This window comes from Platichthys flesus, chromosome 19 (genome assembly GCF_949316205.1).
Source record: "Platichthys flesus chromosome 19, fPlaFle2.1, whole genome shotgun sequence".
Lineage (NCBI taxonomy): Eukaryota > Metazoa > Chordata > Actinopteri > Pleuronectiformes > Pleuronectidae > Platichthys > Platichthys flesus.
Window position 1 is genome coordinate 16,824,931 of NC_084963.1, and position 26,854 is coordinate 16,851,784.

Consider the following 26,854-nt stretch of genomic DNA (forward strand, 5'->3'; position numbering starts at 1 on the left):
CTGTTCTTAGCTCTAGCGTGAACTGAGCCTGTGAAGAAATGTGAGTTAAGTGTGCTGCTGAGGTTTAGCCTGTTCAAACAGTATAATAAATAGTTTTTACGTTATTCTCCTCAGTACTATGAGGGTTCGAATGACATCATCCTCACTTCCCTTTTGGTTTCATTGCACCTGTTTGCAGCTGGACCACATGCCCCTTTTATTAGTACATAGTGCTTATATGGCTTGTTAGGTAACATCAATCAGACCCAAGTAAATCTCTGAGGAGCTCCAACCAAACTATAGCTTTAAACAGCCAAAATATAAGTGAAAACGCCTGTTGCAGTGTGCAAGGCCTAGGATACATCCACATTATGATGCTTTCCTTTGACAAGGCATCCAGCCTGCTACGGCTTCCACACTTCTCTGGAGCTTTAGAGCCGCTAAAATGGAGATGTTGGAAACGCTGCTGGCCCCGTTTAAAAACCGATAGGAAGCCAAAACACTTCATCAAGATCATTTTAGTTTGAAAATGGTGTTTGTAGCAGTAAGGATATTGCCTACAATATAATTTATTGAATTATATTGTTTTATATTTTGATACATGGTCAGTGGCATATTGTTATAATTCTTTGGTTCTTGAAAACATACTTTTGCTGAAGACATATTCATTTCCGGAAAGTCTTCGCAGCCCGTCCTGCAGAAACAAAAACAGTTCAATGAATTACACATATTAGCTCCACTCAAAAAATTCCAGTCGATAATCAGAAATGGGAGAATAAAGATTGGTCTTGTTTTCTTACCAACAACGTTAGTCCATCTCTAATTTTAAATTCTCACTTCCCCGGTCTGTCTGTGGCTCTCTGCCCCAAAGCTCTACTCACATGTGCAAGTGGATTTTTTTATGGCTCAGTAATATCATGAGCCATAAAGAAGCAGAGTGGTTTCTAACAGACTTGAACTAAGCTGGCATAAATGATGTATTTGTTTTAGATTATTTTCACCCAGTTAAAACTGGGTTTTGTGAACAACAAATGGAGCTTTGTGGCACAGAGGAATAATACACATGCTTTGGATAAACAGATTATGGTTTATACGTTAATAATAATATAAATGTAGTGAATAAAATATATCCCCTTATCTTTGAAATAGACTAAAAACTTTATAATTAAAAAATAAATATTGCTGGATGCTGCTTCACTCCACTGACAAATCTGTAAAACATCCGAGAATCGCCTCATAAATTAAAAATAAAACACGAAATAAACAAATACTCAGTTGGCCCCCCGAAAATACAGATTTGATTTAATTGAGGCCAGAACTTTCTTTGTTCATAAATAACACACATCCAATGTAACATGGATGGGGTAAGAAAATGTGATTTAAAAAAGTCTTGTTCTACCCTATCAAGTGTTTCAGACTAGAACAGAAAGAGCACACGGGAGAACCTCTCTTACACTCATGAGCCCCCCAACCAGGTCGTTGGTGTGGGGGTCATCCTCTTTGGAGGCGAGCTGAGGGGAGTAGAGCTCGGTGGTCCTCAGGATCTCCAACACGCGATCCAGAGCCTCGGCTACTGTCACCGGACTGCTCTCCTGCGCTGCGTTGATGATGTTTATTACCTGGATGGGGGGAGTGGGGGGGTGGTGGTGGGGGGTCAACTTACTGTTGCAAAACATACACTGCACACAAACAAATGCACAAAGGGCCCTCTGCAAGACACGCCATAACAGAGCGCTCCTTTCTTTGTGCATGTGTCGCGGTGATGTGCATGTGATGCCGAAGACTGGGGCCAAACAGCTAAATAAAGCCGCGTCTCGAACACACAAGAACATCACAGGACCTGCAGCAGGAGGCAGAAAGAGACAGCGTGACCCGCTGTACACTGTATATCATAAAAGGACGACCCAGCCTACAGCTCGCTTTTATTGCTGCTCACAGCGTCTGCTCTGGAAGCTCTGTACATCATGAGGCAGGGTCACTTTGGGAGCATTCGGAGAACACCAATCATTAAAACGCTCACCACCACATGCACAAACAAATTCCCTCCCTATCATGTGTGGAGAGCTGGCGTGGAGCGGTGAATCCAAAAGGCATGATGCTCTTTCACAGCAATGGTTCATTTTGTGTAATCAATCCTAAGAAATGTAACTTCTCAGGACTCGACAATGTTCGGAAACTAACCTCTCAACCCAGGAACAAAGGCCCGGGTTGTGTGGGAGTCATATTTTTGCTTATCTGTTCACTCCACTGTCCTATTAGCAGTTTTTTTCTCAAAATGTTCCATAGAAAGAAAGGATTTCCACAAAGTCTGGTCACTCTGTGGGAAGTTCAAATAGAAGTTGAGGAAAAAGAGCTGTGACACATCTCACTAACGGGAAATCATATTAGTTGTGTCTGTTACAAGACTTTTATGAGCCAAATGTTATGTCCTATTAGCAGTTGTCAGAGGTGAACCCTCCATTATTGTCTCAGTCCAACAACATTAAGGCAGTGAGAACAGCTCTAATGGACACTGAATGGCTTTGCGGTGTTGGGATAATCCACTAAAATGCTTCAAAGTGCCAGGAGTTGAGCAAACAGATATCATGTTTGAATGGAGGGGCTGCAATGAAGCCCTGAGCACTTTCCGGCAAATCAAGCTGGTAACGTGCCACGAAATAACTCAATTCTTGGGGGAAATCCCAGGCATGAAACCTGCTGATCGCTGGGGGAGGAATGAGCTCCGAGTGAAGGCACGAACCTGCATTCAACTGATTCCTTATGAAAGTGGTCATTGGAAGAATAAGACCCCTGCAGACAGGTTAATACAAAATCTGAACTGAGTAATACCTAGCGCAAATATGTGTAAGTTCAGAAAGTGTTTTGATCAGAATGATGTAAAATCCACACTAAATGTAATTATCTTTGGGAAATTGTTCCATCAATATTATTTCAGATATTTTCAATTGATTAATCCAGTGTCATAAAGCTATCAATAGTTAAACAAAAGACGATTTAAGCAAAAACAGATGTGGAGATTGACAACATAAGTCCCTGCAGGCGGTGCAAGTTTTTTCACTACTGAAGTAGTAAATACTTTTTTTTACCTAAAGAATTTAAAAGCATTGCACCAGAGATAAACAATTATAAAAGGCCAAATTTTGCTAATTCTTCATGTCTAAAAATAAACTATGGTCTTTTTAAATACACATAAATAGAGAGAAAAGAGGAGGCTAAAAATAAAATAAATCAATTTATGTAAATTATTAGAAAAATAATGAATTATTCAAATGATAAAAAAGCTCCAAGGTGATAGGCTGAGAAAGAACAAAACCTGAAAACTCCTGAAAACAAATGTTCCATCATATTATTCTGTGTGGGCCCATTAGGTGTAAAACGAATTAACGCTGAGAGCAGCATACCTTGGTGATGGGAGCCTCGATGGTCATAGAGTGAATCCTGGCGACGGAGGAATATCTTCGATTCTGTAAACTGGGAGCTGTAATTGAGAAAATAATGATTTTTAAAACATTCATAATCATAGTATGTCTCACTGATTATTAGCCAGGTCAAACTTAAAAAAGGGTCTGCAGCTGTATGCAACAATCCAAAGGCTTGTGAATAAAAGGGACGTTTATGTGGAAAAAGTATAAAGAGAAAGGAAATGTAAATATAAAATGTGTAAATATACATTAGGAGGAGAAGAGTTCTGTTTGATTAGAGAAGCAGCACTCGGCTGAAAATAGGAGCAGCTGCGTCAAAGTGAGTTGAGGCGGGAGGATTGTGATGTCGTCAGCTCCCAACATTTCTTTAAGGATCTCTTAAGTTCAAGTACCTCCCATTACACAGTCTGACTCACTCTCCAGTTCGCTGTCTCCAATTCCATTCTTAATCTCTTTCTGTGCCACACTCTTCCTTTGTGTTCCAGCCTTTGTATTCTGACTTCCCACTGCGTACTTATTTCATCCCCCTTGTCATCTAGTCTCTACCTCTCCCGCTCGTCCTCCCTTATCAAACTGGATTCATTCAGACACATGCTGCACTTTGAAAGTCCTCACCGTCACTGCCGCGGGAGCTGAGCGACCTGGCATCAATTGAATCTTTCCTTCGGTCCCGGTGACGTAGAGAATGGCATTCTGTAGAGAGGTTGAGGGAAGTTATGGACATTACATGTACATTGCATGATTAGACTCATGTAGGTGACTCTCAGTTCGCTGATTCATTTGGAAGATATCACATTTTGCTGCTATAACACGTACAAGTATTGCTCTGGTTTATGCCTTTTATCAACTGTTTTTACCCCCCCTGATAAATTAAAAGTGAAAAGTGTAATTCAGAAAAACCTAATTTATAAAATGATTCATTCATTCAAAGGCATTTCCTCGAAGAAAAGTCTTTCTAACTTTCTTCTTAATCCTTGATTAAAAACAAAAAGGAAAAACTTTTAAAGTTTCTTTTAAATTTTAAAACAAACTCATATAAATACTGCATATAAAATAACCCTTAATAATAAATATAGATAATGATGCATGATAATGTACTTTGCGGCTACCATGTTTGTTTGGATTGGAAAAGAGTTGCAAATCGAAAAAAAAAGAGGAAAAATCTCTCAAGCGCAGCAGACGTGATTTTGTTACTTCCAGGTGGTTAGAGGAGTCGGACAATTCTAATAATACCACCAGAAAAGTTATCTTAAATATCTCAGGTTATTTATCTTTAAGGAGAAACAGATGGTCATACCTTTACACTCAGATTGCTTTATGGAGATAATATGAAAAAAAGTACTTACAATTAATTTAGCTTTTTTTTTTAAACAAGATTTATATTTACACTCCATTATAAATATGAACTAACAATATAATGAATTGATACATACCGTTACTTAATAAAAATTGTATATAATCACCCTTTACTACATTTCGTGAGTCTGGGAAATCCAAACATTAGCCCTGAAACTCACATGCAGAGTCACAGAACTGATCTAAACCATGCTACTTTATAATCGTCTTTAAAGTCAGTGTTAAGATATGTTTATTCATACCAAACACCTAAACACCTCTATATAAAAAAATGAGACTCTGGTAACATTAAAAACGAGTGGTAAGTTACCTGACTGAGAATGTTCCCCACTGCATCTCTCCTCCTTGTTGAACTTGTGGATCTGTCGGACAGAGAGCAGCAGCAGATTAAAGTTGAAGCCTGGACTGGGACCAAGAGTCGCTTCCACTTCACCTTCATGAGATCTGATTTCCTGCTCCTTAGAAGCAGCTCGCTGGTAGGATTATAATTCTGCTGATTAAAGACTTAAAGTGAGTCAGTGATTTGATGCACTTTATGTTTGGAATCTTTTCATGGAATCCACAGGTCCAGCTCAGTCCATCGCTGTGTTCAGTGCAGATATTTACTATTTACACTGAATACTGTATTTGCATGGAGCATCACTCTGTGCACAACTTGAAAGCAGTGAGAAGATTAATTTCAAGGATTCTGTGAAACCACAACCCGTGAAGCTGGTGACAAATACATACAGCACTCCAAGCCAAGGACCAGAATACAGAATAAAGGTATTATTCCATAAAATTTTATAACTTCTGTGTAAACAGCATGTAAAATCTGCAGTACATGACTTGGACATGTACCAAGTCAAACCACGGTAACTTACACCTAGTCTTTAGGTAACAGCTAATTGGATCCAGTCATTATGAAAAGGGAAGAGATATACTATAAATGGAAAAGAAAGTTGAAAGAGAACAGCGTTTGTGTATCTACTGAATGATCTCTTTACATTCGCTGAAGATTAGCCAAAGGCAAGTTGCAGTGTCTGTATCATTGTGGTCTGTACCAGTGTAAATATTCCTTGGGAGTTTTCTTTCTCTCTTTTTTCAAGAGTGTGGTCTGTTAGTTAGAGAGCAGGACTTATTGATTACAAGTTCCCATTCCATGCTGCTCTCACTCGAAACCCTGAGCTCACACCAGACTTGTGCTTAGCGCTCTTGCTCTCCAGCTCCAGTTCCTCTCCTTCTCCTTGTCTGTGAAATCGTCTGCTCTCAGATTTTTTCTTCTGCGATCAGATGTCTTTGCTCAACAAATCCATCAAAACTCTGCAGCCATTTGAATACCAGCTGTAGTGTTTCACAGTTACAATGATCCATGTCTCCAGTCCAGATGAATGCTGGTCAACATGGAACGGCAAAATAAAGGTTGCTAAACTGTTGCTAGCATCTAAAAGAAATAAAGAAAAGCTCTAAAAATTCACATGTAAGATTCACTTTAAGAGTGTAGTGTAATGATAAAGGATGTTTAAGCTGACATTTCACAAATGTTGTTTCTATGAAGCCCTCAGCACATTTCCCCTTGTTCATAATATTATATTTCCATGCAGGTGACAACATGTACAGAACATCCTGTTGGTCACACCAAGGATGTGTTGATATGGACAGAGTCTCCAATCCGGTTTCAGAAGATTTCCCCTCAACCTGCAGTGACTCATTGCACCTTAACGTATTCCTGACAGTGCTTCATGCACAGTTATGAGATGATCAACACTTACATAAAAATGAACTGTATTAATTCATTCTTATGAAAAAAGATATAATTTTGATGTGGGGAAAGTGGTTCCTGAAATGTCAGCGTATCAAATATCATGTTCAGGATCCATGTGACACTGTTGCTTATTTTCTCTTTTTCCCTTCAAACTATCTAAGTAGCTTGCGCTCAGGTCTCCAGTGCGTCCCATGCGGAGTAAATAGGATTAAGACAGTATAAACACTTCTAATGACATGCAAGGTTGCCAGATTTAGCTGGCTGCATTTAAATGGGCTTCTTGGGCTGCGAAGCACAAACAGACATGTCGAAAAAACATGTCAAATACATATTTTGAATGAACTTCACTGAAGCTGGGGAAAAGTTGAGATTATGAAGAGCTATAATCGAGAGGGAAAGACAAACAAAATTGACCCTAAAGCTGCTGTAAGTCTGGATTGCTTAGACAAATACTAGTAACTAAACAACACAATGAAATGGAAACCGTGGTGTACAGCCAAACGTCTGGGTGGGAAAAGATGAGGAATAATGTGAGATTGTTAGTGCTCAGAGTAGAATGTCCCAGGCCTCAGATCAGTAGTATCCTGAGAGGACCTCAGTGGCCCTGGCTGAAGGTGCCTGTTGTGGTACATGCTTCTCAACATGATTTATTTTTAAATTATATTGAATATTTAACTTTTCTTCCTTCTTTGCTTCAATTCCCGTCCATGATGTGGTCCAGAACACAAAAAGACACCCTGATAATACCACTCAGTTTGACAGCGCACAATTCAGGCTGTGGGGAACGACTTCCGGGATTTCGACAATGGGATGAGTGGCTGCCATGTCTGAGGTTTTCTAATCCCAACAAGCGGGAATGCATGCTATTTGGCTTTGGCAGGCAGATGCCAGCGGCTGACTCACCTTATGTGCACATGATGAAAGAGAGCAATAAGCTAAAGCTATAGTCACCGTGCAGCTTTGCCTGAGGTATAAATAGCCCTGGCGCCTGGCTGCTGGCCCTCCCAGGCCTTAGCCGGGGGATCCTGGTGCTTAGCAGTAGCTTAGCATAGTATGACGTTATTGGCCTGGAAGCCAGCTGAGAGCAGCGACTCACCTGCTTCAGAGTAAGTGTGGACACTCCTCAGCAGAGCTGGCAGCCTGCAAGGCTACGTGCCCCCATGAAGTATTTAAGTCTGACACTTGAGACAACAGGTCATTTGAAGTATTAATGTTAAACTTGGAGCCATCAGAGTTTTCAATCAATGCTCAGGTCCAGTTTGGCCTCAGTCGTTCATTTCTCCACCAGGCTTGATTGGGCCAAGTTGTACTGTAGCATTAAAACCGCTGACGGACTGCCATGTACTTCAGGTACATGACAGCAAAACCAACTCACTCTGAGCCTCAGAAGTGCTCATTTGTTAATTAAATTGCGTAGATGCATTTTCCTTCACCAAACAGCTGCTAGTAAGGCCCGTAAGCTGAAGATTTATCATCTGAGCCTGCAAATCTGCAGTTTGGACAGATTTCAGAGTCTGTGATTTCAGGTTTCAAAGTGCTGCTAATGTGCAGGTGCTGTTTATTAGGGGCTGGAACAGCGCAGGCAAGGACAAAGTGTTCCAAGTTTGAATTTTTGCCTCAGGTACCAGGATAATCTGATCAGCTACGGAGATGTTTACTGCTTTGTTTCAAAGCCCTTGTTTGACTTCTTATGAGAAATCCTATTGATCTCAGGGAGAGTGTAGCTAAACAGTTAGTGATGTATGAAATCATGAGGCCCAGCAACAGAAGGAAAACAAAAAAATTATAATTGAAAAGAAAATATGTGTATCACTTGACTCACCTGATTGTTGTTGTCAACGTGAGGTCTTTTTATGGCTACGAAATGTCGGATTTTCCTGTGGAGAGCGAGAGAGGAATGTGTCAAGGATTATAGCGGAAGGAAATCAACAGTATGTGATCACTTTGGGTTGATTCATGTCATCTTACCCTCCTTGGCCAATGACGGGTGTTATCTTCACATGCTGTTGTATACTGTCGCCTGATTTCTTTCTAGCATAGTAAATACCTTGCCATTCCTTCAGAGACAACAGAAAGATTCAGGCCATGTAACAGAGCTTATATTTCCCAGATGGATGGATGGATTGGGTGGTTGGGTGGGTGGGTGGATGGATGGACGTACACACAAATGGATGGATGGATAGATGGAAGGAGAGATGGATGATGGATGGGTGGGTGGATACATGGGTGGACGGACAGAAGGATGAATGGGTGGATGGATGGGTGGATACATGGGATGATGGATGGATGGATGGATGTGTGACCGACCTTTCCTTTTTTGATGCAGGTGTTGATGGTTTCCAGCAGGTCAGCTCTGTTCTTGTCACTCTTGGGGAGTTCGGTCAGTTCTTTCCCGATCAGCTCCCCCTTGTGGTAGCCCATCATCCGCTCAAACGCCGGGTTCACATACTGGGACAAAACAAGGAAGGTGTTAAAGGTCACAAAAAATCAAACCCTTATATTTATTATTATTTTTATATTTATAATTTGCATGAGTGTATCTTTACTTGTTAGATGTTAGTTAGCAGGATTACACAAAAACTACCGGACGGATTTCCATTAAACTTGATGGAAGGGGACGGTATGGGTATCGGTATATAACAAGATTGGTTGTTTTTCCAAGTTTTTGTTGATTTTGCACAACATAATTCATGGATATTGCTGTTAATTATGGAGACTGATAAGTATGAGTGTGTGCTACTTGTTGCAGCTCCACATAAGAATCTGGATCTAGTGAATTTAAATGGGAACGGTTGGGGCTTGGAGGAGGTCTGCGCGCTACTGACATTCTAGTCTAATTGTCTTTACTTGTTGTCATGTGTCATCTTTAGGAAACTCTCAAGCAATGTGGTGTCTTTCAATTCCTCAATGTCCTGTTGTTGTTAAGACGTGCATCCCATCCACAGCTAAAAAGAGTCCCCAACAAATACAATACTCACTCCAGTTCGAGTTAAAAATAACTGCTGCTTTAGGAAATCATTTATCCTTCTCTGATATTTACGTCTTTACGAGGAACCAATGGGCCTTAATTTCTTAAGAATATGAAAAGAAACATAGAGGCCTCATGCTTACGGACAGATTTAATCTTTTCCTCCCCGTGTGTGCATGTGTTGTCTCTACCTGTATGATGTGGTCCTCATTGGTGATCTCCACAGCCTCTTGACAATGCTCCAAAGCAGTGAAGACAGAGTTGCAAGCCCTGTGGACCAATAAAACCGCAGCAACTCAGGACACAGGATCAGGAACTGAACTTTAAACACAACCTTTTCATATACATGTGTGTGTGTGGTGGAGGTGTTTTTTCTCTGCTGTACCTGAGTTTGAACTGGCAGCGCACCTCTCCATGCTCCATCTGTATGAGCTCATTGTAGCAGGCTGACACACTGCTGTTCTCCACAAACCTCTGGAGGCCAAACCAGGTTAAACAGCGTTTGGAGGAGAGGGAGAGAGACAAGTGGAAAATGGAATGAGTCAGAATTCACTCGGTGGCGACTTGTTTTGCTGCCACCTACGTCATTTTCACACCATCAAAGACAGCTGACAATAGGTGCTTCTTTCAACACTGGCAACTTGCTGCTATTTGAGTAGCCTGAGGTCACTTAGGCGCCCATTGAAAAATCGATTAGAAACAAGAGCAACACCGCAGGCCTACGTTTGTCTCTCATACACACACAGTCACAAGCCAAGGCAAGTTGTCGGACATACTCTGCTAAATCCAGCGCAGAGGAGAGGAAGAACAGATGGCTCCTCCTGGTCAGGCGGTCTATACAATGACAGGAAAGTATTATTAACATCTGCAACCACAGAAACATGCCTGTATTTGGTCCACACCAACAGTAAATGGGAGCCTGAGAAAATCAAACTCACTTTTGTGGCACGACGGCGAGAATAACTGTGTTTTCTGAGGGCTTTGTGGCACGAATCAACCTGGAGAGAAATCAGACGAGGATCAAAAGGCTGGAGTGACGATAGGAGTTTGTTTCATCCACACAGTGGTGGCTCACGCTCAGGTGCAGGGTAAACACTGCGACTGAGCTTCGGGGGTGATGTCATTGCCACGAAAGATGGGCGGAACATTTCTGTGCAGAACACAGAAACTACAACATACAGCATGTGCATGGGTGAAAAGGAGGAAGAGAGGGAATGGATGATGGCAGAGATCCTCATGGGGGGGGGGCTAAGGGTTGGAGAGAAAGGGAAGGAGTGAAGGAGCAGGCAACATGGGAATCAGGAGACAGCGGAGACAAATGGGTCTGCTCCTTCATTTGGAGGAATAATGAAGCACTTACATTATATCACTCTACAAAATACACGGTGGTGGCTTTTGGTGTAACCAGTGCAGTCTCCAACAATAACTACAGCCCAGACATCTGCAGAAATCATGACCGCAGCTAAAGTCTTCGCTAAAAATAACAAGCAATATGATTATTTCACCATCTTAATACCAAGGTGAGAGAGTTTATACAGAAAGAAAGTCCTAACGTTGCATTTCCATTTAGTCTCCACGAGGAGATCCATCCAGCAAAGTCCTCCTCCTCTTTTAAAGACATATCTTTAAAGGTATGCTTTCTCCTAGCTCTGATCTTTTTGTCAATTTAAATAATTGTATAATTAAAAGTTTTAACACTATTTTCATCTGCAATATTTTTGTTTTTGTATTTGTGCTCTATTGCTGTGTGATCTTAAATTTTTTTTTATTGTTTGCTTTTTAACATTCTCCCTGATCTTTGCGTTCAATTTTTCATTTCTAACATGCAAAGCACCTTGTAGCTATGATTTGAAATGAGTTATTATTATCATTACATATATCCTTGTAATGACACTTGAATATTCACATAGGTATTAATACAACAATAGGACGGAAAAACTTTGGACCATAGATATGCCAGTTTAAAAGAAAATGTTAAACATATGGTACTAAATACTTTCTAAATAAATCTCATAATTCAGGAAAATAAATAATATAAAGGGATGAGGAAAAAAATAAATGTTTTTAAAGCTTCTACAACTGAACTTTCCTACGATCCATCTTTCACCTCGTAAAACCTCAGTCTGCAAATGTGTTTCAACAGCGGCGCATAACGTGTGTCATGCAGTTTTATCCACTGCTGCTTCAGTTTAGTGCAAAACACAGAATTTAGCAAAAAACAGACCCGAGACTTCAGTTTTAAGAGTGTGCCGCTCCATGCGGAACATATACCTGTGGTCCTGCAAGTGAACACTAGATGGCGGAAACAAGCCCTCCAACCTGTTTGACACATGAATGTCCTTGTAAATGACTGATTTCAGGTTTTAAAAAACAACACATACTTTAGGTGCTGATTATTTTGACTGTAGTCAATTGTATGAGCTTTTGTTGTAACAAAAATAGAGTTTGGCTTTAATACCTTACATTTATGGATACGGGGCAGAAAACACATCTGAATTCTTAGAATAAAAACACAAGACACGTTATGCGAGTCACTGAAGTCTTCAGCCAATCAGTCCCAATGTGCCTCTGCTGGCAGAGAACATCAGTCTGAAAATCCTACCCAGCATGCATTGTGTGAGGACCAACATGCATCACGTTAACACAGTAAGTCGAACGCACCTAATGACATAGGATTCTGATAAGAATAATGTTAAAGATATAAATCTCGTCATAAATTAGACAGTGTTCCTAACTGTTATCAAAGATGATGTATCCAAGCAACAAAATATGCACTGAGCTGTTTTAAATGTGTATTAGTTTTTTTTTTTCAAACCCTATTTAGTCATCCCACTTTATCAAACATGATTGATAATGTTGGACAACATGCTTTGAGTAATCAGGGACAGTCACTGAAGTTCTCTAAATGAGGGAAATATGCATTTAGGAACCTGTTGAAGTAAAAAAGATAAACTAAAGAGATGTAGCATAAGATCTGCAGTTGTCAGACAGGAGTTGCTGGTAAACACCAGACAATCAAATGATGATGGTCTCTCACCTGCAAGGACTATTCTTTCCCTGAGTAGCCCCAATTGAAGGACGCATTCATGAATGAATAATCTGTTATTGTTGCTTGTTGTTTTTAGTTTATTTAAAAAAAAATGTGATACACCACTTTTTGTTAAACCTAATACAAGTATCCTAGATTACCAAGTGAACTGTTGGAGATGATCACATCTTTTTGGTCCTAGTAAATATGTAGGAGAGGAAGTTCTTCCAATGTCAGTCCCTCAAAGTGAAGGAAGCCATTTGCGTCAGGTCACAAAGTTCAGGCTCACCGGCAGACAGCTTCAGGCTCAAAGTAACGTGAGTGGCGTCCATCGATGACTATAATCTCATGATGCTTGTCCAGGAAACACTCGACCGCAGACTCTGGCGTCCGTGCGATGTTGCATCTGAACCCGGCGCGGTCGCAGGCCCACCAGAAGGCATCGCTTTGGCTGTCCTCCTTGGCGAACACCAGCAGGACCTGGGAGGGCAGAAGGGAAGCGACGCCTGGTTCAGTGAACGATGCTGATGGTGATACTCATAGAATATCTACTGTATGTGTGTATGTCTACACGACATTTACACTTCACACAAGACATTCTCCAGAGCTGCAGACCTCAGCTGTAATAAACAGCAGTGTGTGGTACCACGGTTACTGGCATTGATGAGGCTGAATACATGACTGTTAAACCTTTTCAACAACTTTGATAATAAAGTTTTCAGAGATTTATTATAGACTGTGCTGCATGTAGGGACAAGAATCCTATGGAGTCTGAGGTCATTTTAACATATGAGACTTGAATAATTTCTGTTGGCATCAGCTGTAGCACCACTGCACTAACTTATATATGGAGGAACAATATGTCCAATATAGTGAACAGCTCCAAGAATTGTTTATATTAAAATCCATAAAATGATATAACCATGACAAGTTTAAAAACTGTTAAAAATATATTTTTTTAGGTAATTTATGACCTAACATTTAAAATTCAGGGAAATTTGAATAATTTCATTCAGGGTGCTGTATATGTTTATTGTAAAGGGCGTGTGCATTATGGAATAAAAGCATTTCAAGGAGTGTTTGGTCGGTAATGATTGGTTTGGTCAGACTTCCTATAATGATTTTCATCTTGAAACAATACTTAACATAAAACAATAAAACACCCTTTTTTAAAGATGAACAAATAATCTTTAAACCCGTCCCAGTCAGCAGTGGTGGAACATTTTGTTTTGTCATTATCAATGTCAGTGTGTGATGAGTCTTTCTCTGAGTGGCATAAGACCTCTTAGGAGATTTGATGATTACGTTGTATTGTTCATTACTGTGAGTGTGTTCATCTCTTTGCTCGTTCTCCCTGTGCATATGCACAGGTCGCCGCTCTGTCTTTTGCCCAGTGCATGCTGGGATAGACTCAAGCCTCCTCACTGATCCTGAATATCCTGAATAACATTTAAGCAGGATGGATGGTACAGCTGAACAGACAGCATCATGTTAACTTCATGTCAGTACCCTCCCCTGAGCTGAAGCTTTCAATATGAAATCTGTATTTCCATGAGCACACCAGCCACCTTTGTTACAGTGGTGAGGAAATACAAGACTGCCCACCCACCCACACACACACACACACACACACCGGCAGCTGGGCTGCAGCCAGAACCAACAGTACTTAGCTCTGCCTCGCAGCAGCATCAACTCCTGACTCCCTCAAAGGACAACAATGGATAGAGTGACACACAGAGAGCACGGAGGTGCAGCAGAGAGAGAGAGAGAGAGAGAGAGAGAGAGAGAGAGAGAGAGAGAGAGAGAGAGAGAGAGAGAGAGAGAGAGAGAGAGAGAGAGAGAGAAGTTTGATATTGAGCCATGAAGTCCTCCACACCTGGAGATGAGGCTGACAGAAAGAACAATGTGGAAAAGAACAGGTTAGAATGGCAGGAGAAGAAGAAGAAGAAGAAGAAGAAGAAGAAGAAGAAGAAGAAGAAGAAGAAGAAGAAGAAGAAGAAGAAGAAGAAGAAGAAGCAGGGAGGAGAAGAGGAGGAGGAGGAGGAGGAGGAGGAGGAGGAGGAGGAGGATAGAGGGAGAAAATGAGCTAGCATTGGTGAGTGCCTGTGAAAGGTCCACAGTCTTTGATCCCGTGCTGGCTTGTGTAACCACGGCGCTGCTTTGTGTAACCATGGTGCTAGCATGTGAAATTCCACACACAGAGGACCCAGTCGACCCTGGGACGACGCCGACCGCACACGTCTCCGCCCCGCCACCCAAATATGTCACCAGCAACAAGCCTGGTAGGAGGAGGCCGTTGGTCTTAATACCCCATCATATGTACACCCGGTCCAACACAGACACATGGCTGCACTCCATCATGTCTGTTGTGGAATCACACACACACACATCTTTGTTTAATTAAAGGTAGGTTAATTGTACATGGATGAACTTATGTCTGCACGATTACCCGGTTAGAGCATCCTCATAATAAAAACACATTTTTATATATTTAATTTCACAAACGACACTTCTCGGCCTCATGATTTAAAAACAGCCCACAGTTGCTTGGCGTTCGGTTGGCACAGCGGATTACGCCTGACTTCTGCTGCGAGCTGACTCACATTTTCAAAGTTCAGAGGTTAATCCGCCATGTTTGCACACCCAGGCCAGATGCCATCTGACGCTGGGAGAATCCCGAGCGCAGAGCGGTGTAATTGAGCTAACTAGCTCTGAGCGCTTTATCTGTGTGGGAGTGTAACACAGTCTGAGCCAGTCACAGATAGTAAAGATAGTGCATGAAGGTCGAGGAGGCCTTTCAGTTTTTTTTATATTTTACTTCATGAAAGTCAAAGCAGCCAAACGTGATAAAGTCAGCACAGGTAACAGTGTGACAGAGAGCAGGGTCTTTTCCCCCACAGAGATTTTAATGTGACGTTCTGACAAGTGTGGCATGTGAAAGGTTGTCCACAGTAAACATGTTCCTAACTACAAACATTTACAAATCAAAGGTTCCTATCAAATTCACACTTGCATACATGGGTCATTTTTTACCCATGTGTGTAAACTTGATGTAGTAATAAAAAAACTATTTTAGTTAAAAAATAAAGACAGAGATTATGAAAATGATGATTTGTGTTAATCAAAAACAAGATATTTTAAGGAATACTTTGTAATATTAAATTATTAAATAAATAGATTTTAAAAGATATAGCAAAGAAGCACAGCCATGCATGAAATAACATGTGAAATGAATAGGGGTAATTTTTGACCCATGTTGTGCCTTAGAAGGGTAGTGATACAAAAATGATTTTTATTAAAAAAGTAAAAGAGGACAAATGAAAATAAGAATTTGTGATGATTAAAAACAAGTTAATTGAGGAATTCCTTGAATTCTGAATGATGAAATACATTTATTGCAAAGATATTTACAATTCAAACTCCATCGGGTCACTTTTGACCCATGTTGTGTATTAAAGGGTTAATCGTTGTTGGATGAAACAGTAGTTGAATGTGCAAAATGATCCACTCAGGACCAATTTGTCCAACATTCTGTCAGTGTGTTAGATATGGATGAAAATAAATCATTCCCCTTTTTGCCAGGAACCTCCTACAGCCTCTCAGGGACCATTGGGGGTCCCCACACACCATTTGGAGAACTCCTGCACTAGTGAAATGAAAGATTAGATTAGAAAGAGATTGTCAGATATCTTAATGAAAATATTTATTCGTTGCATTACTTGGACCTTAACTTCAGATTATATTGTCTCATCAGTAAAGTACATCTTTGGTTTACTCAACCCCCAGTGAATTTGAGACATTTGTACATAATTGGTAAAAGTTTAAAAATAAAGTTTAAAATATACGCGTCTTTAAAAACGCAAGGGGAAAAAAACCCTTTTAAATAGTTTGTTTGGTCCAAACAATTAAGATTGTTTGCCAACATTTTTTGTTGATCTAGTCGATTGATTAGCAAAAGGTTTCAACAATTTCTCATTCTTTATCATTAATTAGTTCATGCCCTGGCATATAAAAGTTGTAGTTTTCGACAAGATTTATGGACACTGCAGGAACGTGCATGGGAAATATAAAACATGTGTGCTGCTCTAAGACATTTATCATTAGATAAGCTGCAGGAGGGAGGTATCTGGAAGAGGTTGAAGCTCTCCAGGGCTGTTAGGCAGTTAACAGTAAATGTCAAGGAAAACTCACAATATATAACTCTCTCCCGCAGAGCATTTTATCTCGCTCTTTTCATCTCCCTGTTCCTGTGGAAGGAGCGAAGGAGGAGAGGGTCAGGTTGGGTCGTGGATCTAGAAGAAGTGTGCTGCTCTGGGAGAGCAGTTTAAGGGGTTTTATGGGGCATGAGACGAGGTCTTGAGACGGCTTGTTATTAAACCCCTGGTCCCTTCACCTGCCTGCTGCCAGAGATCCCTGGTGCGATGTCATTTGCAGTGAATAAGGAGGAGGAGGAGGTAATAAGGCAGGATACTGTAGCTAAGTATGAACATGAGTGGCATGCATGGCCTCTAACATCACTTCACTGGAGTGGGAACCGAGCTGAACTCAGACACTCCTGGAAATCGGTCAAACCAGCGCAGCTCAACACGCAGCAAATGAAAGCGATAAACAAGCACCTAATAAAGAAGCTGATTCCTGACATAGGAGCAGCCAGACCAGAGGAATGCCTTGAGGTACCTGCACCTCAACCAGCAGGTAACCTGACAGCAGCTCTAACTTTCTCTGTTACATAAGGGCAAATCTGAACTAGAACATCCTAATCCCTGACCAGAGAAGGATGAGCACCGGCAATCCCTGAGTCAACTTTGCCTCACCTTTCAATATTCCCCCCCGAGTTCATGACGGGCCACATGAGCGCGGCGGCGCTGACATCGGGGGACGACTGCCAGGTCTGTCTGTCAGGCAGCCTGAGGCCAACCCTCAACCTTCACACACATTCAGCATCCTCCCACAGCCATGACTGGTCTACACAATTAATGAAAGCTCATGCATACAGGTTGTTCACCATACATCCAATCGTCAAGCCATGCATACCTACATACATATCATTCATCTTTATACATGTTCAAATCAACTAAAAGAAAGGAGATACTGTTTAAAGCATAGACTCGTTGTTTTAAAGAAGGGGTTATGCATGAAAAACAGGACTAACTCAATAACAATATCACATAAACTTTTTAATGCATTTTGTACAAAACAAGGGACCCCCCCACCACGCCCTTCATAACTTACACGGGAAAGATTATAGCGAGCCAAACCTGTTTCCTCATGAGCACCAGAGGGTTTAAAGGTTATGAAAACAAGTTCCAACGTTCAGCCTGCTGTATTTACCACTAACAAGATAGGGTCACTGGTTTCCAAGTAGAAAAAAATCTGCAAAGATCCCAGTACGACCTGAGCATAGCACTAGTACACAAATCTTGGTGATTAGTGATTACTTCGTATTCTCAATGGCATGATACAGATAGACAATTTATAGATAATTGGAGCTTCTGGTGTGAGTAGCTTCACCAGGTTGTAATCATTGCTTCTTTTAACATATTATATGTTCAGGGGAAATGTTTTTCATCCACTTGTTGCTACTTTTATTAATCTTTTCATTGCAGACAATGCAGAAAGGAACACAACACTAACAAGAATGGAACTCAGTAGAGCACAAACCTCCGCTAAAGCCCAACAGTCCTTTTGAATTCAATCAAACTGCACCATCGAATCACACGCTCATATATCAGTCAAGTAGATACGGTCTTTCATGAACATCCATGAGTTATCTCTGGGAAAACAGTGAAAATGTTGAAAAACACCCTCTCTCATGATCCGAATCTACACCAAATGTAATTGGTTCTTCCTCAGCTCATAACGCCTCCTTCTACCAAGTTCTGTGGAAATCTGTTCTGTTACTTTTGTGTAATCTAGTTACAAACAAACAAAGGGACCAGAGTCAAAACATTACCTCCTTGGTCAAGGGAAATCTGAGCAAGGTTGACAATAACGGAAATATGGTTAAACATGTAAAAACCTTTCTAAATGCTATTTTCTATCCAGCATTTGAAATACTTTGTTATCACATGTTCTTCTGTTTTATACCAGTAAAATGAAATTTTCTGCATCGTCTGCTATTCAAAACCTTATCTGTTCACATCAGACATCCAATAAAACACAGGCGATGAATAAAATGATTCCAGAGTCTTTGTAAATTCTTACCTGAATTGGCTCTTGGGTCAGTCTCATAGGTCCCACACATTCCTCTGTAGCTGAAACCTGCAGGCGACAGATGAGGATGTGTGAGTAACTGTCAATCCCAACACATAAAACACAAACACACTTACAAAACAACAACAAAAGGACAACCCGCGAGCATTTCTTACCATTTTGCCATTGATGTCCAGGAGCATATTGACATATTGCTTCTCCTGTCCCAGTCGCTCTTCACCACATTTAACCTCCTACTATAAGTTTTAAGGCTTCACAGAGCAACAGGACACTTCTTCCTCTCATGAGTAAAACGAGACAGTAATATCCTTCAAAACAATACAAATCCGTGCATATGGTTTCTTTACTGCAGATTTTGTGATCGCATCACTGCAGACATGGGTAGTTACATGTGGTATTAGCGCCAAGAATGGAGCTTCCCACTGCAAACCCTCTTTAGAAGGTATTAGCATCCAGGCACAGATTGAAGTCACAGGTTTACTTGCGTAATCCTACTGTAGGAACATCCAACACTGTGCTGTGTAGATCTATATATATGTGTGTGTGTGTGAGTGTGTGGTTGCAGCTTCACCAGGCGTCTTCACCACATATGTCATTCTGTTGTGAATCAGCAACTCTGCAACATGTGCCACATTTGTGTGTACACATGCTTACACCACAATGTTGAATCACACATGAATCAGTGTGTTACCACAACACATTGTATCCTCAGCTTCGTATCGTCACTTTACACATCGAAAGGGTTTCGTTACATGTTTTTCCATGTGAAATACAGGTAACAGTGTGTGTGTGTGTGTGGGGGGGGCACCTGTGTATGACAACAGGTGCTGGTGACTCGAGCACTCATCATTACAGACATATTTGTCAGTGGTAATTAGGCTTAAAGGTGGACGGTCACCACCAACCACCGTCGGACCGCTCACGTCATCAAGGACCTTTGGGAGCTACACAACAGACCTCAAGAGGCTTTCAAGCATGTCGCTTCGAGTATGAACAAACTCGTACAGCAGTATCTACCGACAAATTCCACAAACATTTGTGTATATGTGAAAAACGTATCACATGAACCGTTCATCTTATCTTCGCACTTGGCGTGTGTATTATTAAATGCCCAGGTCACTCAGTAAACTTTGTTTGTATAGCACCTTTTCAAAACATAGTTACAAGGTGAGTTAAAAGTCAAAGCTTAGGTCTGTGGGCCGAGTTGAATTTTCCTCTATAACCTTAGATAAGTACAGCAGTGATCGGCAGCTGGCAATAATATGAGACCTGCCCCATCATTTTGACAATCACATTATTTCTATTTCATTGTATTAGACTGACTTCATGTCCAAATACCCTCTGCATATCTGTTAACCTGACTGTTTGCAGTTTTCTTCTCAATTCACCTCTGGAAAGTGTGCAATAACTTTTACATTCACATTGCTTACATTGAAAGATGTCACTACTTTTGCATCCTTGAGTATTACACTGCACCTTTGAATGTGTTTTGTATGTGATGTATGGAATTTGACTTTTTTTACAGAAAGCTCTTTTTTTTAAATTTAACTATTGCACTGTTGATCCTGTGTTAACTTGTACATGACAAATAAAAACAACATTGTAACCTTTTGAAGAGGACACGCTTATGACGAGGAATAGTTCTGAAGCTGCACGGGGAGAATTAACACCGGGACAAGAGAGCAGCTCATTCCGAGCAGGCAGGTGCAAAGTGAACATAGTTGGTTATAAAACACACCCTTAGGTTTTATTCAGTCGAATCCTCAAAAACTGAACCTGCATCATCAGAAATTCCTGAGTGACTATGAATTGACAGTGACAGAAAATGGTCTGTTTCCATAGTAACATAAATGTACATGACCTTTAAATGGCATAATGTGCCCAGTAATACTTTGCGTCTTATTTCCTGTGCAGAGATTTTTTTTTTTTTGTCTGTGAATCCAAATCAAACACGAGCCATCCTGAATTTCTTACTGACATAAACAAAATGAATCATGTGGACACAGCCAGCACCGCTGAAGCGCGACAGTAGCCGTTATCATTGAGTAGGTGTGGGAAGGCCGTCTGTGGTGTTTATATGCTGTTTAATGCAAACAAAACACTTCCTGGAGCTGCTTCACATGAACAATTCCAAAATGTAAACAATGGTCATGTCTTTTACTGTTATACAGCTTAAAAAATGGGGGAAGTGACTTATCGGATGTTCATTTGGAGATTGTCCTCCAAAAAGAACACCAGCAAATGCTGTGTTTATGTTCAGCTGACAAAGCCCTCTAAGGGCTGAATGAAGGTTGGAGTGAGACGCTGTTATATCAGGGTGGCTGGGATAGTTAGAGTTGGAATAAAAAAAAACAATGTACTACATACTTTAACCTCAACAAAGTCATTTTTGTACCTAAACCAACAGAAACAGCTTTTACTTCAACCGCTATTTAGTTGCAGGCCCGTGTACTGTAAGTGGTGGCGTTTGTCTGTCCGTCAGAGTGATAACTCAGGTAGATTTAATGGTCTGATTTAAGGTAGGACCTCTCAACCAATTATATCTATATATATCTATATATTTTGGTAGGATTATTGTTCATTTTAACACTTAGGTGACAATCTGTCTGTCTGTCTGTCTGGCGGTCTGCCTGAGTATGGGGATCTCTAAAAGGTAAAGCTGCAGAAATGTAAGGAGTAAAAGTGTAGGTGTCAAACATATCCATCCAGGCCACATTAGTTTGTTGATAAGAGTATATACTATGTGTTGTCATGGGGAACCTCACATCACGGCTGTTTTGTCTCCGGGAACAAAGAGATTATTGCAAAGCTGAGCAGAAATCACTTTCAAGATTAAGATGCGGCCCGAGGGAGCTGCAGCCACATCAAGTCAGTCCGAAAGATAAGGACCGTCTGGTGGGTCTGACCTGAGGCACTGAATCCTCTTCGAGTGTCAGTGAGAACAGTTAAAACGCACAGTCATAATATTTCTGTGTCCTTGAGGGTTGGCTTCGTGAGAAGAAAAGGAGCAATCTTGTTTTACTTCAGGACACAGCTAGATGTAAAACAGAGCAGGAAGGTAAAGCGGTAGTAGCGTGAACATGGAGAGAGATCCATCAGTGGAGTTGGAAGATGATGGAGGAAGTGTTTGTGTCAAAATCCTTACGGACAGACAGGAAGGGGAAGGAAGTGAAGGAGGATACAGGATAGAGTAAACAGACGAGGGCCTTGGAGAGGTAAGGTGAGTGGTTGCAGAAAGATGGACGGATGAGGACAAGAATGAGAAAGGCTGAGACTCTGAAGTTGATTCACAAGGATTCAGAAAAGGAGCGAAATAGAGCAGAGATGTCAGAAATGTTCACAGAGAAAAAATTAAGTTTTCTCTGATAATAAAGACACATTTCAAAGATATTCAGAAAACCATTTAAAACACACTAGAAAACTCAGAGAGGTGGACAAGCAATACAATTTTAGATAATAAGCAAAACTCTTCAACTGGCGATCCTTGGTCCAACTACACCCTGCCTCCACCAACACCTTCATATCACCGGTACATAATATAAGGGGTGCAAACAGAATGTACACTGAGTGAGCTATGACCTCGTTGCTCATACTTGTAAGAAATATTTATTATATAGTTTGTCACCATTGAAATTAGGCTGAATTAGCTGTTAGCTGTCCCTGTTAGCAATAATCTCATGGATAAACACACATGTAGAATGCAGTAGATACCTCGGCTAAGGCTCAACAGTCCCCTTACATTCAATAAAGCTGCACCAAGCTACATACACTGCAGCTGTTTTCAGATATGAACTCAGGAGGATGTCCATACAAATGGCTCCAGCCTTTCTCTGGAGTTTGTCTTTCACACATGCAGCCGGAGATACTCCACTCGTTCACAACAACACAGAAATCTGTAGATGGCTCAGGTGAGGAGGGGTACAGCAGACAGAGGCAGGATGTGACATAATAATTCTGCTGCAGAGTGTTTTTGATGCAGCACATTAATACTGGTGTCAGCTCGTATCACCTCAAACTCTCAAGGACATCTCCGTCTGTATTTTCTATGGTATGGTATCACTTTTTTAACCCGAGTTATTTATTTATAATTTTTGCATCAACGTCATCAACACGCTCACTTGCTTCTGGTGAATCCTCTGGAAGATCTACTGCTGTGTTCTCATATGGGCTCGTTCGGACATTAGAGGAAGTCCAGAGAATGCCCCTAGCCTCCAAAGAATGTACAATTTTATGAAGCAGCCTTACAGAAATCAGGGGGAAATCGGGCATATATTGATATGCCAGATTTTTTCCCACAGAAATCTATGAATTATTCTCTAAGAAATCAAGTGAAAATATCAAAAAACGCCCTTTCTGTCAAAGAAAGTGACAAGAAAAACTCCTGAATCAGACAATGACAGGATTACTTTGATACTGAGGAAAACTTAAAAACATCAGGAATCTCAGACAAGTTGTTGAGTTCTCCTCAATTCTCCAAAAATCTGCTTAGAATGAGTAGGAGGACCAGACTCTTATAAATAACGTTTGTTTTGGTCCCTTTCACCCAAGTCAGAGCACCTCTCCCTCTGCGCTCCATCTTCCACCACAAACCAAAGAGGCCGCCCACTGTTTGAAAACCTCAGACGTAGATCTTCATTTAAGTGCAAACTTGCTACAGCTTTTCTTGCTGTGTAGCTGCCTTCCTCTTTTCAGCTCATTCCATTGTTTTACTCCGTTTTTGTGAAGCAATTTGGAATGTTAGCTTTGAATCGCTCTGTATAAATACACTCTTACTTACTTACTTACTGGGGCCCAGGTACATCATGTCGTCACATACACTGTGCGGACATTGTTAGGACACAGAGTAAACATTGCTCCATTTCATTGCACATATAACTGTGCGGTTTGTTCTTCAGAGGGCAATAAAGCTAACAAAGTTACGGTGTTCTTTGGAAGGTGTACTCACATTTTACAATGACTGCCGATAATAAAGACGAGACGTTGGTTTACATCATGGCTGGAGAACAGAAAGCGCTGTTTACACTTGCCGGCCAACGTCTAATCCTTTTGAGTAAGTGACAGAGGGGGGAGTTGGGGGGGGGGGGGGGTGCACTCCTCATGGAGACTTGACCTTGTGCTTGTTTCTTTGAAACTCTGCAGACTGACACATGGTGACTTTGTGGAGGCCCTTAGGAGCCGAGCTAAATCTTCTCCTGATCCTGTGCATCACGGCACCTTCATCTGTGTCTGAGCCGACCAGTCAAACGTTACTTGACAGTTGATTGCGGACAATGGCAGATAAATGCCAGGCGGTTGGCTTTCGTCGTATTATATTACTCATCATCGCGGGCCTTGGTGTTTACGTGAATCACAGTCCTTGCAACAAGGCCTTCGCTTATCTGCAGTGCACGCAGCCTTCTGTTGGGCCTCCATGGACTTGAGGTCAGCTTCAGTCTGCACACACCGCTACACTTATCATCTTTCGTATCCTTTAGACAAGCTCTCACTGATCAACTGATATTTTGACGTGGGCACACTTTGTCATGTGAGCAAACTACTTGAGTGCAACCTTCGGATATGATGATCACGCTCCCATTAATAACACATCCCAAGGGATATTACCGGCTAATGGAACAGAAGCTGTGGTAAAAAATCCTCTTTCTTCTGATGCCTATTTTAAAATGGCTCTAGAAAATGGTTTGAGAGTCTAACACTCAACTCTCTGTTTTATTCGATGATGTAAAGGTTTTGTATTTAGCCTGGTAACCAATCAAAACTGATTGACTTTTCTCTGCTCCACGGTCCTCCAACATTAAGTGCAATAAACCAACTGAGCAGAAATTATTAAACGAAACCTTAGATGTAATAAAACAACAGAAAAAAATGAAAAGGCCTCCATGCAGCTTGTGTGGTGTCATCCAAGTGTCTGCAAGCCCCGACAGTCGAAACAGATTTGGCTCCAACAAACTTTACCCCAGTTTACTCCTAAAGTGTTTTTGTGGACTGATATCCTTCAGTCACCCCTCCATTGGCATAGTGGTGAGTAGAATGAAGGATTTAAAAATAAATTCGGTGAACTATCCCTTTAACTTAAACACCGACGCACCAGTGTTGGCTCTGCCCAGTCAGTCAGAACAAAAATATCCACTGGAAGTTTGTGGAGTGACATTGGTCTCGGTTCGGCCATGCTGGTGAGTCTGTCCACCACTTTGTTCTAGACTAAGTGCAATTCCCAAAATTTTAATGGCACTAATAAAGCTCGTACCGAATTATTCTCTGAGAAATCTACAAAACTGTTATTTTAAATCTTGCAATGTTTAAGAAAGTAAAAAAAAACTTTATGAATCTGTCCCCTGATCCAGATCAGCAATAGAATGTTATGGATTTGTCCTGGACCCTTACTTGATCCTTCCATCAAGTTTTGTGGCAGTCTTTTCAGTTGATTTTGCTGCTGATACAAGCAAACGCAGACAAAAACAAAACCCTCCTTATAATAACGATAGAAAACAAATACACTGGAAAGTCTAATTTGCCTAAACTTGTGAATATCAGTGTTTTAAGAGCTGCAGAAAAGTGAAGACATGTCTGCTTGATTCAATTCATTTTGCCCAAGTTATATTAATATACACTTGCATGGAAAATGAGAGGGTTTTGTTAAGACCGATGCATTCACTCACGAATAGAGGTGAGTAGAATTCCCCAAAGGCTGACATAACAATCCAGACTTTAAAAACTGAATCAATCAGTTTTCTATGTTCAAAATCCAATCCACAATTTGCAAAAATCTTTTATCCTCAGGTCAGGCCCCAATCTCTGATACGATACCCTTTATTCTCTGGCACATTTGAAAACTAGAAAGTAAAGCACATGGAAGCTTGAAACATTCAAATTCATTCTGTGCTCCAATGAGAAGAGAAACACACAGCTACGGGAACTTCTCTGCATGTAAACAGTTTCCTGACATCCAAACTATGTTCCACTTCGCGGCCTGCATGACATTCCTGCTCTCACACACCCCCTCTTCCATCCAGGCTCCGCAGTCAGTCGGCTGAATCTCAAGACGCTGTTTAACACAACGTGCATCCCTCTCTGATCGAGACCTCTGTCCACACCGCAGACATGTCTCCTGTCCCATCACGGACTCTTCTGCTCTCCCTCGCCACTTACTTAGTGTCGCCGTGCACTCCAACTCAAAGTGGTCTCATTTACCTGATCATTGATTTCTTTAGTCAGGCAAACAGAGAAACAATGGTGATGGAACTACAGCTCTAATGTTTAGTGGTGACTACTATTACTGGTATTTGCTGAGTTTGTGTTGTTGATCCAATCATTATTTTTATGATCTCGATGTTGCAAGAAAACCAAAAATTGAATTTCTGAAATGGTAAATGGGTTTTATTTATAGAGCAGCTTTTCTAGTCTGGATGAACCACTGAGAACAGTTTAGCCATTCACCCATTCCCATTCATAAAGTGCTTCTATGTGCAACTTTCTCTGTCACACATCACTCACACACTGCCGGCCCAGCCATCAGGGGTAATTTGGGGGTTCAGTATCTTGCCAAAGGACATGCAGAATGGGGATTGAACTGCTGTCCATTTGGTTAGTGAATTATCCGCTAATCCACAGGTTCTTTGGGCTGGTTCAACTCTCTGTGCTGACACAACAGATAAAAGCGTGATAAAAAACAGCTTCTAGCTGCTTATTTGACTTTTTTTTGGATTCTCTTTAATTTCATAACTCTCATGATGATTTTGAAGGTATCAGGTAAATGAATAGCTGATAAGAGCAAGATACTTACACCACCACGAAGAGAAGCTCTACTATTAAACACGCTCTACAGGTGGGTATTGTTCGGTTGAGGTTGATCTCCCTCACCTCTGACTGGACAGGATTCAGGAGTTTTCAACACTGACAATTAAAATGATGCTCAGAGAGCAGAGAGAAGATGCCTTTCTCACATTACAGCTTCGGTGGATTATACTGTACATATGTATCTGAGCAGACATATGTCAAATGAAAAATAGGACTATGATGTCCCATAATGCACCATCCATCCATTTATCATGGTGCCATTCACGTTGTATGTTTACACAACTCCCTAATGATGTAACTGTACAGTGCATAGAATTGTATGCATGTTTATAGCCTGTACTGCTCTGGCC

At 41.0% G+C, this 26,854-nt stretch overlaps 1 protein-coding gene across 2 annotated transcripts in view; it reads right to left on the bottom strand.

Annotated features, from left to right (window-relative positions):
• pde8b (phosphodiesterase 8B) overlaps positions 1 to 26,854 on the bottom strand; it is a 40,166-nt gene that overhangs the window by 9,621 nt on the left and 3,691 nt on the right. Inside the window, exons 1-15 of one of the 2 annotated variants that reach the window (XM_062412732.1) lie at positions 18,866 to 19,100; positions 18,702 to 18,758; positions 12,787 to 12,977; positions 10,408 to 10,467; positions 10,246 to 10,303; positions 9,855 to 9,943; positions 9,661 to 9,739; positions 8,809 to 8,949; positions 8,470 to 8,558; positions 8,324 to 8,378; positions 5,068 to 5,119; positions 4,017 to 4,094; positions 3,381 to 3,457; positions 1,434 to 1,598; positions 628 to 673 (exon numbers count right to left, since the gene is read on the bottom strand). In XM_062412732.1, the coding sequence (XP_062268716.1) occupies positions 628 to 673; positions 1,434 to 1,598; positions 3,381 to 3,457; positions 4,017 to 4,094; positions 5,068 to 5,119; positions 8,324 to 8,378; positions 8,470 to 8,558; positions 8,809 to 8,949; positions 9,661 to 9,739; positions 9,855 to 9,943; positions 10,246 to 10,303; positions 10,408 to 10,467; positions 12,787 to 12,977; positions 18,702 to 18,758; positions 18,866 to 18,892 (1,264 nt within the window). In that variant the 5' untranslated portion in view covers positions 18,893 to 19,100. Of the gene's footprint in view, positions 1 to 627; positions 674 to 1,433; positions 1,599 to 3,380; positions 3,458 to 4,016; positions 4,095 to 5,067; positions 5,120 to 8,323; positions 8,379 to 8,469; positions 8,559 to 8,808; positions 8,950 to 9,660; positions 9,740 to 9,854; positions 9,944 to 10,245; positions 10,304 to 10,407; positions 10,468 to 12,786; positions 12,978 to 18,701; positions 18,759 to 18,865; positions 19,101 to 26,854 lie in introns of those variants that run through there. The other variant, XM_062412731.1, reaches the window with a different exon arrangement.